The 16528-nt window shown below is 35.6% G+C and overlaps 1 protein-coding gene across 2 annotated transcripts; it reads right to left on the reverse strand.

Annotated features, from left to right (window-relative positions):
* Positions 1 to 3730: 3730 nt before the first annotated feature.
* LOC109045077 (60S ribosomal protein L7-like 1) lies at positions 3731 to 5722 on the reverse strand. 2 transcript variants are annotated; one of them, XM_019062948.2, is made up of 5 exons: positions 5521 to 5721; positions 5271 to 5434; positions 4879 to 5016; positions 4513 to 4622; positions 3731 to 4152 (listed from the first exon to the last, which is right to left on the reverse strand). In XM_019062948.2, the coding sequence occupies exons 1-5, from the start codon at positions 5635 to 5637 to the stop codon at positions 3944 to 3946; spliced, it is 738 nt and encodes a 245-aa protein (XP_018918493.2). In that variant the 5' UTR covers positions 5638 to 5721; the 3' UTR covers positions 3731 to 3943. The 2 variants fall into 2 exon arrangements, with proteins under 2 accessions (XP_018918493.2, XP_042603110.1); XM_042747176.1 differs by having other exon boundaries at positions 3749 to 4047; positions 5521 to 5722.
* Positions 5723 to 16528: the final 10806 nt, after the last annotated feature.

Here is a 16528-nt window from a genome sequence, read left to right on the forward strand (position 1 = left end):
TTTTTATATTGTTTATCAACAGTATAATTTTTTATATTGTTTGGATTAACTAGCCGAGTAGACAGATAGGCTATGAATGATTCTTCATAACCATACTGAAAATTACATATTGTTAGTTTATGCTAACTGTCTAGCTAACAAGCTTGCTGGTGATAAGTTAAGGTAATTTTTAGATATAAAGTCTGAATATTTTTATTCAACCACCTAGATTACATCTGAGGGAAAAAGAAAGGATGTGATGTTCAGAACATGGTAACTAAAGTTATTATCAAAGTGGGAAGTGATGCACTCTGGGGGCATTTGGCCAGGTGTGTTTTTACACTACAGACAAGGTTTGAGAAGAAAAAAATCTTTATGAAAATATAATAATTTTTTCCTTAAAATGTTCTTCCTAACTCCAGGCCTTATTCTCATGTCATATATAACTGTGATGTTCTGCAAAACAACAAACTTTAAAACACTTTTTTCTTACTGGTGAAAATCAGATGGTCAAATCTGTTTTCTCTCAGGTACATGGTAGTGTAAGCTTCACAGTGAACATCACTCTCGTCAACGTAGTCCATATCAACAACAAAAATATATCTTGACTCCATATAGTGGTTATTTTGTGAAAATCCCTGGCATTTTGAGCAGGATAGGATTATAAAAAATATGTGCTAATATAAAATTTTATTAAGTAGCCTATATAAAATTGCAAAATAAATCTATCAGTACTTTTTTTACTTAAGTACATAAAAAATTTAGTACTTTTGTACTTTCACTCGAGTAAAATTTAAAAACGAGTACTTTTACTGGAGATATATTTTGTTTTACGTATCTGTACTTTTACTTAAGTACTTGATTTGTGTACTTCGTCCACCACTGGTTTTTACCGAGATGCAGAATTGTCAGTGCTCGTGACAACAGTTATTAGCTGAATACATTAATGAATGACAATTGACACTGAACATGAATAAATACATAATACATAAAATACATAGTCCATAATTTTGGTGTGATTAAGTGGCGATTTTTCTCTGCAGATGATGAGGTTGTAGGATGTGATATATCTGTGGAGAAGAGGAGAGATGTTTCCACAGCTTAACAGAGCTGCACATGCTTATCAAAAACTAAAAAAAGATAAGAACATGTTTGGTTGGAAACCAGTTACAATTTTAATGTTAAATTTGTATTTAAATTTAAGAATGAAATCATTTACCTGTTTAGATTGTGTTGACAGTCTGTGAAGTTGGATCATTGAATTCCAGAAAATCAGTAATGAAGAGCTTTGACAGTTACAGATTTGAAAAACAAAAAACAACTTTAACAATTTTCATTAAAAAATATGTAACATGATGTTTGTATAGTTGTGATTCATATTTTTATAATTTGATTTGTTGGGTTGGGTTGAAAAAAAATGGTCAACAAAACAATAAAGAGTACACATATATAGCTTATACAAGTTATCAAATTAAACCGTTTTAAAGACACTCAAATGTAAAACCGAAGTAGGCTATATGACAAAAAGACGAGGGTTTTTGGCTTGATTACTTGATGCATATTCTAACGATAAACAGGATTTTGGTCTGTAATAAATAAATGACTGTGCATAATAAGATTCAAGATTTTTATTCGTCACATACACGATTATATAGAGCATATATTACCAGCAGTGAAATGTGTGTCAGGTCCACTCCATGGACAGTGCAATTATTAAAGAAAACAACACAGATAAAAATATATAAAAATATAGGTATGAAAGAACGAAATAAAAGTAAACAATAAAATATAAAAAAGATGTATACTGAATTAAATATAGAATAGAACATAATGTGCATGAAAGTATACTGTAGTCTTAAATATTAAGATACACAGGAATGTGCAAGAGGCAAATGTGCATATGTGCATTATATTGTAGTCTTAAATATTAAGATATACAGGAATGTGAAAGAGGCGAATGTGCAGGTTGACACTGTCAGTATGTCAATATGTTGTATGGTGGTTCCTGTATGTTCAGTATGTTCCTGGTGTGTCTCCAGCTTCAAGTTCCTGGGAACCACCATCTAGGAGGACCTGTCCTGGACCACAAACACCTCCAGCCTGGTCAAGAAGGCTCACCAGCGCCTCTTCTTCCTCAGGACACTGAAGAAGAACCAACTGTCTTCAGCCATAGTGGTGAACTTTTACCGTTGTGCGATCGAGAGCATCTTGACCAGTTGTATTACAGTCTGGTTTGGGAACTGCTCAGTGGCTGACCGCAAAGCACTGAAGAGGGTGGTGAAAACTGCCCAACGCATCACAGGGACACCACTTCCTGCTATTGAGGACATCCAGAAGAAACGCTGTCTACGTCGAGCTCGCAGCATTCTTAAGGACTCCTCTCACCCTGACCATGGACTGTTTAACCTCCTGCCCTCCGGGAGACGCTTCAGGAGCCTCCGGACAAGGACCAGCAGATCCAGGAACAGCTTTTTCCCTACAGCTGTCTCCTTGCTGAACTCTGCCCCCCCCCTCTGACACCCCCCCACCCATACACACAGACTCCTCCCCACTTCATCACTACATCTGACCGATTTATTTATTTATTTATTTACAACAAGCAAAAAACAGTAAACTTGCTATTACTTGCACTACTGTCTGTTCATCCAGAAACACTGAATAATCCATTTGCACACTGAAATATTTTCTATGCACTTTACTGTCCATTGCAATAGTGTAAATTATGTTCATATGTTCATAGTTCTGCCTATAGTATATATAAGTATATATACACTTTTACATTATCCATCTGTTCATAGTTCTGCCTTATATTATGAGTGACGTGACATTCAAGTATGTATAGTGCATTTCGAAGTGCAACACACACAGAGCAGTGAACACACACACACACTGTGAACACACACCGAGCTATCTGGAGCATGGGGGTTCGATGCCTTGCTCAAGGGCACCTAATAGTATTACATGCAAAATCCCCACCCACAATTATGTCCATAGATCGAACTTATCTGTATAGGCCAGTTATCTGCTGATAGTATTTAAAATCTGTAAATTTGTAGACCTTGCTGTAGGTTACTGTACTGTAGACTTGTACTGCTTATTGTACTTTCTGGTTAGATGCACTAACTAGATGCAACTGCATTACTGCTTATTGCACTTCTGGTTAGATGCTAACTGCATTTGAATCTAATCTAATCTAATCTAATCAATGTGAGGTAGAGAATGATGAAGATCTTACTGATAAAGCAAATATTAAGTGGAGACAAGTGGATGTTAAGAGGCTGGTTTTGAGTTTAGGAGACTGATGGCATGGGGGAAGAAACTCCCCTTAAGTCTCTCGGTTTTTACCATCAGGCTACGGAAGCGCTTACCAGATGGCAGCAAAGTGAGAAGATGGTTACTGGGGTGGTTTGAGTCCTTGATGATTTTAACAGCTCTGCTTTTGCAGCGTTTGAGGTAGATGTCCTGCAGAGAGGGGAGAGCAGACCCTGAGATGCGCTCAGCTAAGCACACAACTCTCTGCAGGTGCTTTGCAGTCTTGACTGGAGCTGTTCCCATACCACACTGAGATACACTGAGTCAATACACTTTCTATGGCCCCTGAATAGAAAGTTTTCAGGATTGCTGGTGAAACCCTGAATTTTCTCAGCTGTCGCAGATGGTACAGTCTTTGCCTGGCTTTATTAACCTGTGTTTGGATGTGTGAAGTCCAAGTCAGGTCCTCTTAAATGTTTACACCAAGGTACTTGAAGCTGCTCACCCTCTCCACAGGGGTCCCGCTGATCACTATTCGGTGAAAGTCAATATGTATTAATAAAACATATAAATAAAATATTTTAGAACACCGGTGCATGTACAGTCAGACAAAATGACGTGCACAGTTATGTTTGTCAGAACACTGGCGGAAGGCTGCTCACAGCGCTTGGTCACGTGTCGCACCAGAACTGTTTTCGGAAAGTCTGTTAGCTCAGTTGAGTTTCCTGATGATTATGTTTATGTCTTCAGCTCTGGGTCCAGGATCACCAACATCTTTCAGCAGTCCAACTTTGTCTTTAGCAGCATGTCTTGGTACTGAGAAATGAAACGGGCACAGGAAGTTATTTACCACCTTGAAGTGCTTTCCAGCAGAACAGATCTCATGAATAAGGTCCTCCAAACATATGATCCCATATTGTCCTGAGACACAAACAAAAGAAACCCATTCAGAATATACATTTCATTAAATTTTTAAATGAAATGTAAGTATGAATTGAAATGAAATGAAATTTTAAGTATGAATATGAAAGACTGTTAGACACTTATACCATCACAGAATATCAAATAATTTATTTTGCTTCTGTGCATTTCTAATATTTACACAGATCCCCATTTCCCCCAAAGGATTGCTACCAGGTTCAATGCCCTGTTTCCAAAAAAAAATAAGCTCCATGCAAAAGTTTATTACATGAATCCTTTTGCTTGTTAGAGTTTTGTTAGGTACCCCAAAATACCCAATCCCCCACTGAATGAAATGCATCCACTATGTCAATGACATACCGAGATGCTGCTCTATGAGTGTATTGTCAGTCAGAGGAATCCTTCTCTTGTCAGTCCTCGCCATTCCTCTTTTCAATATGAGCTCACGGACTGATTTCAAGTTGGGATACCTGTTAAGAGATCACAATAATAAATCAAACAAGTGAAAGTCAATAAAAGACAGAAAAACACTGCCAGCTGTTTAAATCCCCCCCCCCCACCCCCCCCCCAAAGAAATACATCTAAAAACCTGGACTATTGCACAAGACTTTTGCTTAGTTTTTGTCCTGATTTACAGTGTGGACGAGTCAACAATAGTTGCTGAAATTCAAAGCCAATCCCATTCAGATATGTTTCATATAAAATGAACATTATATGATTACTCACCCCCATGCAACATAAGGTTCCACTGTCTTAAGCATTTTTATAGAAGCCTTGCTGACTTTCACAAAGGTGCCACTAAAGATCTTCCTCAGCCTCAGCATCTGAATGGCCTTCATCACTTTGGGGCTCACGCCTTTGATCCTAACAAGCAATCATACGAGAAAATTAACAAACATATTCAAGCAGATGTGGAAAGGTACAATTTACTCAGAAATTTTAATCATTTCACTCATTCATCTCACTTTCAATAATTTCACAAGAGTAGATATTTTGACCAATTGTTTACTGGTTTTGTTTACAGAATGAATGTTGGTTGAGTAAATGATGACAATTGTCAGTTTTGGGAGAACTACCCCTTTTAATCTAATTATGAATGATGAATAAGTTGACCATACTCTCTGATGCGGACAGCAAACGCCAGGCTGTTCTTTGCTGGGGGCATGGGCAGCGGAGGTCTATGTTTGAGTCTGGCAAGTCGTTTCTCATCTCGATTCTTCCTCTTGCTGTTTTTAAAAAACTCCTCCATGCGCTTAAACTTCAAGGGAATTCCTTTTTGGACCTGGTGAAGTTTTGACAATTTCAATTTTGTTCTAAAGCAATTATTGGACTATTTATAAAAGCATGTTACAAAGGAGGAATTCTCACTTTTCTCTTCTGCTTTAACGCAAGTTTGGCTTGAGTAGCTTTGATAGTCTGGTATGCCTTGCGTTTCTTGAGAAGATTCTCAGGAACAAGCTTGGTTACTTTCTCGGTTCTGAACATGCACACATTTTTATTAAGAATTTATTCTAAATGTACAAAATAAAAAGGACAGACATGCTTAAAACTGGGCACTAACCTCAAGTACATACAAAACTTGCTTTATGATATCATTTTTATTGTTTTTAAACTTTTGCCACAAACCCTACGGTGGCCCAGTAATGCACAACACAACGACATTAAAAAAGCAAACATAGGCTCACAACACAACGCCATTAAGCCACAATACAAATACATTTAGCTCACAACACAGACCACAACGGAAATGGTCCCGACCACTCGGGGGCAGTTGGTCTGCAGAAACGCGCAATATACTTTATGCACGGCAGTGACGAGAGGGGGTTCGACGAAAAATCGGCAGCTGTCAGCAGGAAGTGGCCGCCACTGGCAGCAGGAAGTGGCTGCCACTAAAACCGGACGGCAGCTGTCGCTAAAAAACAGAAATCGGAGGAGGCTGCCAGCGGCAGCGAGACAAATAAATAATTACATAAATTTAAAATTATTTTTGATACTTATTTAAATACGTATAAAGGGCAGTATTGTATATTATTTGATTGAAAAGGTTTTTCAAATATAAACAAAGAAAAAATATATTTGGCTTAATGTTAATTTCCAGCTGAATGTTTATGTATGAATGCATGCGTATACATCAGCGTTTGTGTGAAATAATGAAAGATATGTTCACAAACACATTTATATATATATATATATATATATATATATATATATATATATATATATATATATATATATATATTTATTTATGAGAGGCACTTACTAGGTGTATGTTGTATATTTATTATAAAGGCTATATACACACCTGCCTAAACGATCAAAAAGAGAGAGGTCTCATCAATTACCTTTATTTAAAATCATATTTTACTGTTATATATTTACATTTGTAGTATTTCAAGAAACAATTTATATTTATATATATATATATATATATATATATTATAACGTAGCTGTTAAATTTGTAACAGGCTTGGTATGTTGTCAAAGTCATTGCTATACAATGTAAACAGTATAAAATACATCCAGTAAGCAAGCAGACGGAAATATCAATCAGAATCACTAACAACAATCCTGAGGTATTTACAAGACTCTCAGATCGGAACTGATGAGTTATACAGAGTTACTCCTCCAGCATCTTGCACCAATCACTGCAAAACCCTGGATGGGTGTGCATCTCTCCTCCTTTTCCTCTTCCAACATAGTCAAGTTAAGTCTCCTTTAGTGCATTTAATAAAACAGACTGTGTCAAAGCAACTGTATTAAATAGGAAAATAGTGTGTCAGTAGTGCAGAAGGACAATAGTAAACACTATTTTTTTAGTTAAAGCAGTTCATCATTGAATTCAATGATGTCATCATGCAGCTCAGTTCAGTTTAAATAGTATCTGTGCAATCATTTGCAACCAAGTCAATGATATCGCTGTAAATGAAGTGTCCCCAACTAAGCAAGCCAGAGGCGACAGCGGCAAGGAACCAAAACTCCATCGGTGACAGAATGAAGAAAAAGCCTTGGGAGAAACCAGCCTCAGTCGGGGGGCCAGTTCTCCTCTGACCAGACGAAACCAGCAGTTCAATTCCAGGCTGCAGCAAAGTCAGATTGTGCAGAAGAATCATCTGTTTCCTGTTTTTTTTTTTTCTAAGGCACGCTTATAAAAGCTACTTCAATGTTCTATTTTAACTACGGCCTAATCCTGGCTTAATCCAAGCCCTGTCTGTGAAACCAGACCTAAAAGTTATAAGGAATGATGAACAGTTCCATTACATTTTGTATAGATTAAAAAAATAATAATAAATAAGACAACCAAGTGTTTTGCATTCACATGCTTAGGACTTCAACTGAAACACAGGACAGTGTTCCCCCCCCCATGGAACAGAATTATACAGTATGTAAACCTGAACATAGATACAGTTCTTAAAAGAAAAATCAATAAGTTAATCAGACAATCTCCTGATAGACTAAGCTCACAAAAATATATGGTTTGTTTTGCATGTGTATCGTCTGTAATTCCAGTCAAACAACATTCATTTTTTATTATTCAATAGACTCTGTTAACACATTAACAAACGTTAATATTTAATGGTACGTTAAACGTAATATTTGAAGTTAATGGTAGCCCCCTAACATACTAAGAGCAACAATTATACACGATGTAACATTGTACACAAACTACGTTTCTACCACTAATTAGATTACATTGAACAATTAAACTAAAGTAGGCAAAGTTACACTGTCGTTCACTAAGATAACAATTAAAAAATCAAACTTACAATGCCAAAATTATTTATTACTCCGATCACCAATTTCCGAACTTACCGCTTGATCAATCGCCGCCATTACTGAAGCATTTGGCTGCTGTTGTAGTTATATGTGATTGGTTGCGTCCACGTTGGTCGATACTGATTGGCTGCTGCCCCCCCCCCCCCCCCAAAAAAATATTTAGTGCCATAAATGTCCATATGCAACTACAGTGAACTGGCACACACACACACATTGACACAGCCAACACTACAGTGTTTTCTTTACATTCCTTCAAGTGGTGGACCACAACAGTAAGACAATTACCACAACACCACGTAGGTAAAATTAAAAATTTAACATTACAAACAAACCACAAACACAAACACAAACAAGGCCCAGTGCTTAGAATCAACCATTTAATTATGATCAAGAAACACTGGCAGCACAACCAAAACTAACATAAACAGAGGTGTAAGTGGAAAGAATAGCAGATATTCTTATTTATTAAATACAGGCAATTGGTTGATAAAACATTGATCAAAATTAAGATACAATTTATACAAAACGAAAATCTTTTAAAAAAGAGACTACAAAACAAAACTTAATGAAGTGGTCAAAATGTTTTACCCATGTCTCCAGATAATATTGCGCATCTCATGATGTATCATATCTTTCTCATGCTGCATGCTCACTTTCATAATCAACATTGATTAAATTAAAAAACATAATGACGTCACATACTTTCCAACCCAGCCCTCAGCCCTGTTGCAACCGTCGTTGTTTAGGTACCTTAAACGCGCACGTACAGTCTCGGAGTCATCGCTGCAACCAGGAGTTGAAGAGAGCTCAGATCCACATCACCTAGCACATCTTCGTCTCTGCCACCCCAGGGTGCTAGCGCGACCAGTGCCATTGCTAGGAGAGCGCCTCTGCCTCGCGAGTGGATGATAACCCTGAAGACGCCTAGCAATGGTATACCTTTAGTGGTAGTATACCTTTAGTTAAGTTATACCTTAATAGTCTTCGTAGTGCGCTTAGAGACAGCGTTATCGGGAAATGCAGCCCAGGTATGATGCGTGCTGCCCGTAATGGAGATTCGTATGATGTGTTATTTGGTCAGAACCATGGAGAGCGATCGCGGATAGGTCCGTCCTATGCACCGAAAGATTTTTACAATGCAACAAAATATTTAAAGAGCATCAAGCTATTAAAATCTATATTATGTATACTACTCACAGATAATTTAACAGTATATTAGTCAGTAATTTTTATTAGGTTAAGCAGTGATTGGATAATGTTTTTAATTTAACGTTCACAATTTGTCTGGCGCATCCAAACTGGAAACTGGAATGATGCACCATGCTGTGCCTGGTTCGCGCTTAAATAAAAAAAAAAAATTCTGGCCAATCCGAGGCCCCCTGCACACGTGGGGCCCCTAGGCTGCAGCCTATGCAAGCCTGTGCATTAATCCGCGCCAGTTTATGGTAATCATGCAGTTAAAGAGTGCACTGTAAATGCGCACGCGCACTAGACTTCACGTAATGCGTGCACTCTGTAGGTTTTTTAAATGTTTTTTTTTGCGTTGTCAGAATATTGAGCAAAATAGCTCACTTGTCATGGTATGTTTACTTAACCATATCATGTTATGAAAAAAACTAAACATTTAGAATTTTACCTCTGTGTTTCTCAGTTTCTTTGTGTATGCCGTTACGCTCATTTGTTCTGAAGTCTCTCACAAAGAGACAAACAGAGTGAGACTCAGCGCGACCTTGTATTCTGTATTCTGCTAATTTACTGCAATTCTCTCTGATGAGGCAGTAACGTACCGCGGGGAAGAAAAAATCTTCGGACTGTCCAATGATTGTAAACAGTCATTAGGTCTGTCACACTAAAGATATTTTATCGGGAATGTGACCAAAAATATTTAAGACCAATCGAATCCTAATTTAAGACATTTTAAGACTTTTTAAGGCCTTATATTAGGAAAACGTTATTTAAGACATTTTAAGACTTTTTAAGACTTTTTAAGGACCCGCGAACACCCTGTCTTCCAGACTAAATCCGTGGTCTCCTAAAGATCCAGAATCCTTTCACTTAACCCAGTAGTATAATTGTATTTAATTAATATCCTCTATCCTACTCTATCTCTATTCAAATGATAATAAATATTTCAAATCCTTATATACCTTACCTTTTTTTGTTTATATGTGTCATGCGTTGTGGAAGTCCTGCCATATCCTGTCTTCTGCTATCGAAATGATCATAAATACGAGTTTCCTATTCGGAAATTAGAGACGTGAACGCCTCTCAAGCAGTGGCAGAGCCAGGGTGTTTTGTGGGCAGCAACCAGTCAGGGGTGGCACAGAAATCTTCATTATTTCAATATAAAAATGTGTTTGACTATAATGTACAGGACTGTTTTAGTGCCTTGAACACAACTGAGTACAATTAATTTCTACTTAACTCTAATTGAGATATTTGTGAATTAGATCAAGTAATACTGAGTGAATTTGACAATTTCTGTATTATTTCTCACCTCCACGTATTTTAATAAAGAGGCTCACTATAGCTTTATTGATCATTCAGCTTCTCAAAACTCCCAAATGCTTGCTGTCCAACGTTGCATACTCATGGATGAGATGTGCAGATAGTGATAAAAATGTGAAAAAAGGCCGGAAGTCAACAGTAGACATAAATGCCAGAATATAAAATTAGTTATTTTATGCATTTAAATGGTTTCATTTTCTCATATTTTTTAGTACAAGTGCACTGTGCTCAAATGTATTTGTGCATTAAATTACAAATAAAAAATACATATCTGCTTGTGCCATATATTGTGATCTCGAATTGCAGAATATATTTTAGTACATACATTTGAGAGACATTCTTGTGTGCTGCGTATACGTGCAGAGTTTGCAGCTTTAATCGCCTTTTTGGTAATTTCATGATTTAGCTGATAACAGGTATAGCCTATGCTCATAGTTTCTAGAGCGTGCGCCACATATTTGCGTACTGTTGGAGAGTGCGCCGTAAGCACAGTAAACCGGCTGATTAGACAGGAAAGTGTGTTTTACTGGCACATAGTCTGAACATCTCATCAGACCGCAATTCACAGTTATTGCGCATTTGGCTGCTGTAGCTTTTCCGTGCTCTTCTGAGGTGAAGCTGAAATGCGCGTCTGAAAATGATCCCGTTTGATGTGGTCATAAAGATACGCCTGTTCCGCATCTTAATAAATGCACTTCTTGTCAAGAAAAAAAGGGGCCAAAAACTGCAGTTTTGAGTGGGGCGGCCAAAGGAAAGCATTTCTACTGAGAAAAGCGGAAATACTTTTGATAACAACAGGGGCGTAGATTACGCAGGGGACGTGTCCCCACCCCACACACATTTAATATCGATATTAAACAACCCAATATCACGTAAATTTGTCCATCGCACTTTTTTGGGCAAGTATGTTCGCATAGAGGTTTTCAAGAGCTGGTGTGAATAAATATAGATTTAAACTCAAAGAGACAGGGTAGTCTGCACATGACTGATATTTTATTATAATAAATAATTTAGAATAATGCGAGATGAACATCACGGAGCGTTAAACACTCATGCACACAAAGTCGAACCAGAAAATGGACAAAACCGTCCAGCTATTGCTGTATGAAAACAGTTGTTTTCACAGAAAAATGGAAACGTTTGGAAACACGAAGACATTAAACATACGATTGTGACCATATACGGTTTGTGTTTTTCAAGTCATCTCCAGGTAATAAATAAAGTATATGAACAATGCAGTGCTAATTAGCATTTATTACAGTATAAAAACTATTCTGCCTTATTATGTGATAAAAAAAAGTATCTGTGGTATATAAACATTAACAAATCATTATTATTGATTATTGTCCAGCAGTTATCAGATTTTTAAGCCTATTAAAAGTTAGAAATTAGAGAAAATAAAGTTGCCTATACACTACCAGTTAAAAGTTTTTGAACAGTAAAATTGTTAATGGTTTTTAAAGGACTCTATTCTGTTCGCCAAACCTGCATTTATTTGATCCCAAGTACAGCAAAACAAGAAAATGTTGAAATATTTTTAGTATTTAGAAAAACTGTTTTCTATTTGAATATATTTTAGAATGTAATTTCTTGTGATTTCAAAGCTAAATTTTTAACATCATTACTGCAGTCACACGATTCTTCAAAATACAGGTAGATATTCTGACTTGCTGTTCAAAAAACATTTATTATTATGATGTCGAAAACATCTGAGTAGAATTTTTTTCACGTTTCTTTGATGAATAGAAAGTTCAGAAAAACAGCATATACATACATACATTCATAAAGCATTTCTGTCCCCCTCACTTCTGAAATGGTTACGCCCATGATTTGTAGCATATTGTATGTTTTAGAAGCAGTGAAATAAGCATGTATTTGACAGAAATTCCAGAATTGTCAGCAAACTGCATATGTAGCGCGGTGAATGTTTATATGATTGTCAACCAATGGGATACTACATTTTATTATTTCCGACAATAAAGCACTTGAACACGGCAAGCTCGTAATGAGGACTTCACAAGTGGGAAATAGGAAATTTCCGATAGCACGTGAAGGCAACATCAATCTGGGATCAATACTATTCTATCTAATCTGATATAATCTCATCCAAATTACTTTGTGCCAATGAGACAACAACGGATTCACATATTGATCAATAATATAAAGCTCCTGTAGCTCCTTGTGAAAACAAGCTCTACTTAACCCCCATAAACTTTTCTTTACATACCATCTGTAAAAGATAACTGTACTAAAAAAGTAACGACATCCCATAAGTATTAAAATGAAAAATATGAAAGAAACTTTCAGATGTTCGTTGCAGATTGTTTAGAATCTTCTTCTTCTTCTTCCTTGGTGTTTAACTTGTAGGTGCATTAGCGCCACTGACTGGACTGGAGTGTGGAGCAGAATACGTACTTATGGGATTGACAATGCGAGAAACGAAAGAAAAAAATTATAATTAAAAATTATAAATAAATAACTAAATAAATATATATATATATTTTACTTAACTTTGTCTATTTAATAAACGTAATGATGTAAACATATATAGACTTTTCCCCAAGAATACCTGAAAAGTCTTTGTGATCAACCCTCTTTAATGACTGAATAAAATGACATCTTTCTTTGTTGTATTTCCTGCAATGAAACAGTTTAGGATTTTTTTTCTGTAAAGTCCAAATACGCACCCTGATTCTGCCATCATTCCTAAAGGAGCTGTTATGCTTTTATGGGACTCTGTTAGATCATCTAGCACTTTATCTATTTCTTTAGACCCATTTCATAATCCCAGTAGGAAAACTATGCTTTTTGTCACCTCCTTCGTCACATAACTATAAGATTAGATCACTTTTTCAAAAGGAGCTTGTAATAACTCCATATGTGATGTCTTATTGGAAGAATGTGGTTGATCATATTGATTGGAAAAAAGTATGGACTCTGTCTTCGAAATACATAATAACTAACAAGGTTAGAGAAATCTCATACACAGATTTTACCCAGCTAAAGTGTTTTTGAAAAGTTTTAAATCAGACATAGATACAAGCTGTTCTTTTTGTGGTGACCCTATGAAACTGATATGCATATCTTTTGGGATTTTCCTCACACGCAGCTATTTTGGATTGAATTCTCTAATGTTATCAATCGCAGTGTGCTCCAGGGTTTCTCTCTGCTTTTTAAGGATGTACTGTTTGGCTTCTTTAATATACAAAAAGATAAAATTTATGAATATTTTATTATTAACCTATTATTACTTCTTGCAAAATTTCATATTCACTGCAATAAATTCACTCGTCAAAATCCTTTATATATTGTTTTTGAAAAAGAGGTTCAACAGTATGTCCAAACTATTTAATCTTCCAAGAATCTCAAAGCTTTTAAAACAATTAATTTATTTAATATTTTTAATTTCTTTTGTTAAAGCTTTTGTTTTGTATTATTTATTTACTGTTGCATATGTCTATAAATGGTGCTTTGCATGTAATGTCACTTCTTTGCACGTTATGTTGATATTATCTGTATTTGTATCTTTGGTACCTTGGCATTAATAAAGAAAAAAAAAGATTCTCCCATTGCGTTTGCTGTCTCGCTGAGATGATGTTTTTTTCTGCTTCCGTTTTTTTAGCCTTACATCCTGTGTGCATATTGCAACCTACTCTTGATATTATGCAGTCATGGTTTATTTATAATCAATTTCTTCCATGTTTTTGCTTTTCCTATTCTTACGCACGTATACACAAATATTCCTACTTTACTATTCAATGCTCCGTCCTGCTGCGTGTTCAGCTCCTCCAGAATAAATCTGTGGTCTTCTAAAGATCCAGAATAAAATAGAGCATCCGCATTCTATATTTAAATCCTTTCACTTAACCCAGTAGTATATATTTATTGGATTAATATCCTGTATCCTACTCTCTATTAAAATAATATCATAATAAATATTCCAAATCCTTATTTACCCTACCTTTTTTGTTGAAATATGATATTAAATTCTTTCTTCATCATACCTTGTACAATTATATATTACATGCTCCACTGTTTCTTTCTCCCCACAATTCCCACATAGGCCAGTCTCATGTATTCCAGTTATGAACAGTGAAGTGTTCAAGCCCGTGTGTCCAGGTCTCATCCTAGTTACTATAACCTCTTCTTTTTTTCTATTTAAACTAATTTTATTTTTTTTCTTTTTTTTTTTTTTTTTTTTAATATTATATAAATGCCTTCCCTTATTATCTGTATTCCATATGTCCTGCCATTCTTTTATAATATTTTCTTTAATAATCACCTTTACTTAAAGGAACATTAAAATCTATTACTTCCCTTTTTAAAGCGATTTTTTTGCTAATTCATCAGCAGATTCATTATAGCTATTCCTACATGTGTTGGAACCCAGCAGAATCCAACTACCACTCCTTTTCTTTGTATACGCCATAATAATGTAAATACTTCAAACATCAAATCTTATTTAGAAGATGAGTAGTCAATGATGTTAAAACAAGCAGAGTCAGAGCATACCACTGCTCTGTCTGGTTTTACTTCACCCATGTTAGTCCTTTAATAATAGCAACCATTTCAACAGCATATATTGACCATTTAGATGTTAATCTTTTAGTCATGGATATTTTAAAATCTGGAATATATATTCCTGCTCCTGAAAGCCCTATTTTGGGGTCTTTAGATCCATCGGTATAAATGTGCATACTTGCATAAAATCTTTCCTGTGTGTACTTATTTGCATTATATTTAATATTATCCATTTTTAATATAACCCTTTTTTTCCTAGACTCCTTAATAATGTTTCTGATGCTGAACCATAAATCATGCATCCGTAATCAGTGCTTGAAGTGGAAAAAATGATTTATTTATTTATTTATATTAAGAAATAAGTACTTTTTAATAATTCACAATGTTTGTATAGTGCCACAACCAAACAATCAATAATTAAAAGTCTTCAATACAAATTAGCACAAGTCCAGGACCACAGGGAGACGCCAAAGACCACTAAATCGCCTGCCTTTATTACTATACTGAGCCATTCAGATTCACTAAATCTCTTACCCACTCATAATCAGCGTTCATTTTTAAACACTCTTGCTTTTAAGCCAAATACACTCTGAAAATAATAATTTTACTGACATTAGCGCTGTTTTGAACTTATTGTTTGAAATCGTTAACTGGATCCTTGGACTTAAAATGACGTGATCGCAAAAACCTGCTGATTTTTGTTTTAAGATATTATTTTCGTTATAAAGTACTGATTCAAATTAGTAATCAAGAATTAATTATTATTATACTACTCTGTGCGCCTCCCCTGACATTCGCGCACACACTCTGCTTGCATTCATTCACGTTATTGGTCGAAATGAGAGGTGCTCTCTCCTGGGTAGTATGATTTATATAGTGTCCTTTCTAATCATATGGAATCATATAATCACCCAGACCCTGACGCTTTTACTCTGAGTACCGGCACAAAATAAGCATTAATCTAACAACAGATACAGTGACAGACTGTTGCTTGGGCCATTAGTTCATCAAATCAAGCAGGTAGCCTACTCTAAAGGCTAAAATATAGAAGTGCCGGTACTATATCTTTTTATATATCTTCATTATATATCTTATCAAAGCTTGATATATTGTTAACACTGATTCTTCTCTAGCTCCCCATTTTTTTCCGGGATATTGCCCTCATCACATTTAAAATCCTCCTGCATTTTTAAAAAAAATCTTTTTCCTCAACATGTTTTTTCCAGGTATATCTCCCATCTAACCGAATTCCACTTACCTTTACTTGTTCTAATGGTTAATTTCCATACAATAGTACAATATCTTTAGAAACTCAATTTTTCCTGCTGAAAAACATATAACCTGATTTATTTGTTGACATTTTAAAAATTCATTCTATACTCCATTTTTCCACCTTTTTAATAGCTGTTTGCATACTAGAAATCACTTGGGGTACATTTCGACCTCTCCTCCAAACAGCACCATCATCAGCATATAATGCATAACCTAAATTGTGAAAAATATCATTAATATAATGTTAAAAAGTATTGGACTTATTATACTCCCTTTTGGAATATGTCACTTTCACTTTCAC

Source organism: Cyprinus carpio, chromosome B20 (genome assembly GCF_018340385.1).
Source record: "Cyprinus carpio isolate SPL01 chromosome B20, ASM1834038v1, whole genome shotgun sequence".
Taxonomy (NCBI): Eukaryota; Metazoa; Chordata; class Actinopteri; order Cypriniformes; family Cyprinidae; genus Cyprinus; species Cyprinus carpio.

Excerpts from the sequence above, each read along its gene's own strand:
- LOC109045077 (XM_019062948.2), bottom strand. The coding sequence starts at position 5,637 with ATGTTCAGAACCGAGAAAGTAACCAAGCTTGTTCCTGAGAATCTTCTC. Across the intron at positions 5,017-5,270 it reads TTTGCTGTCCGCATCAGAGA|GATCAAAGGCGTGAGCCCCA; the intron begins GTATGGTCAACT and ends ATTGCTTGTTAG. Across the intron at positions 4,153-4,512 it reads ACTCATAGAGCAGCATCTCG|GACAATATGGGATCATATGT; the intron begins GTATGTCATTGA and ends TTTGTGTCTCAG.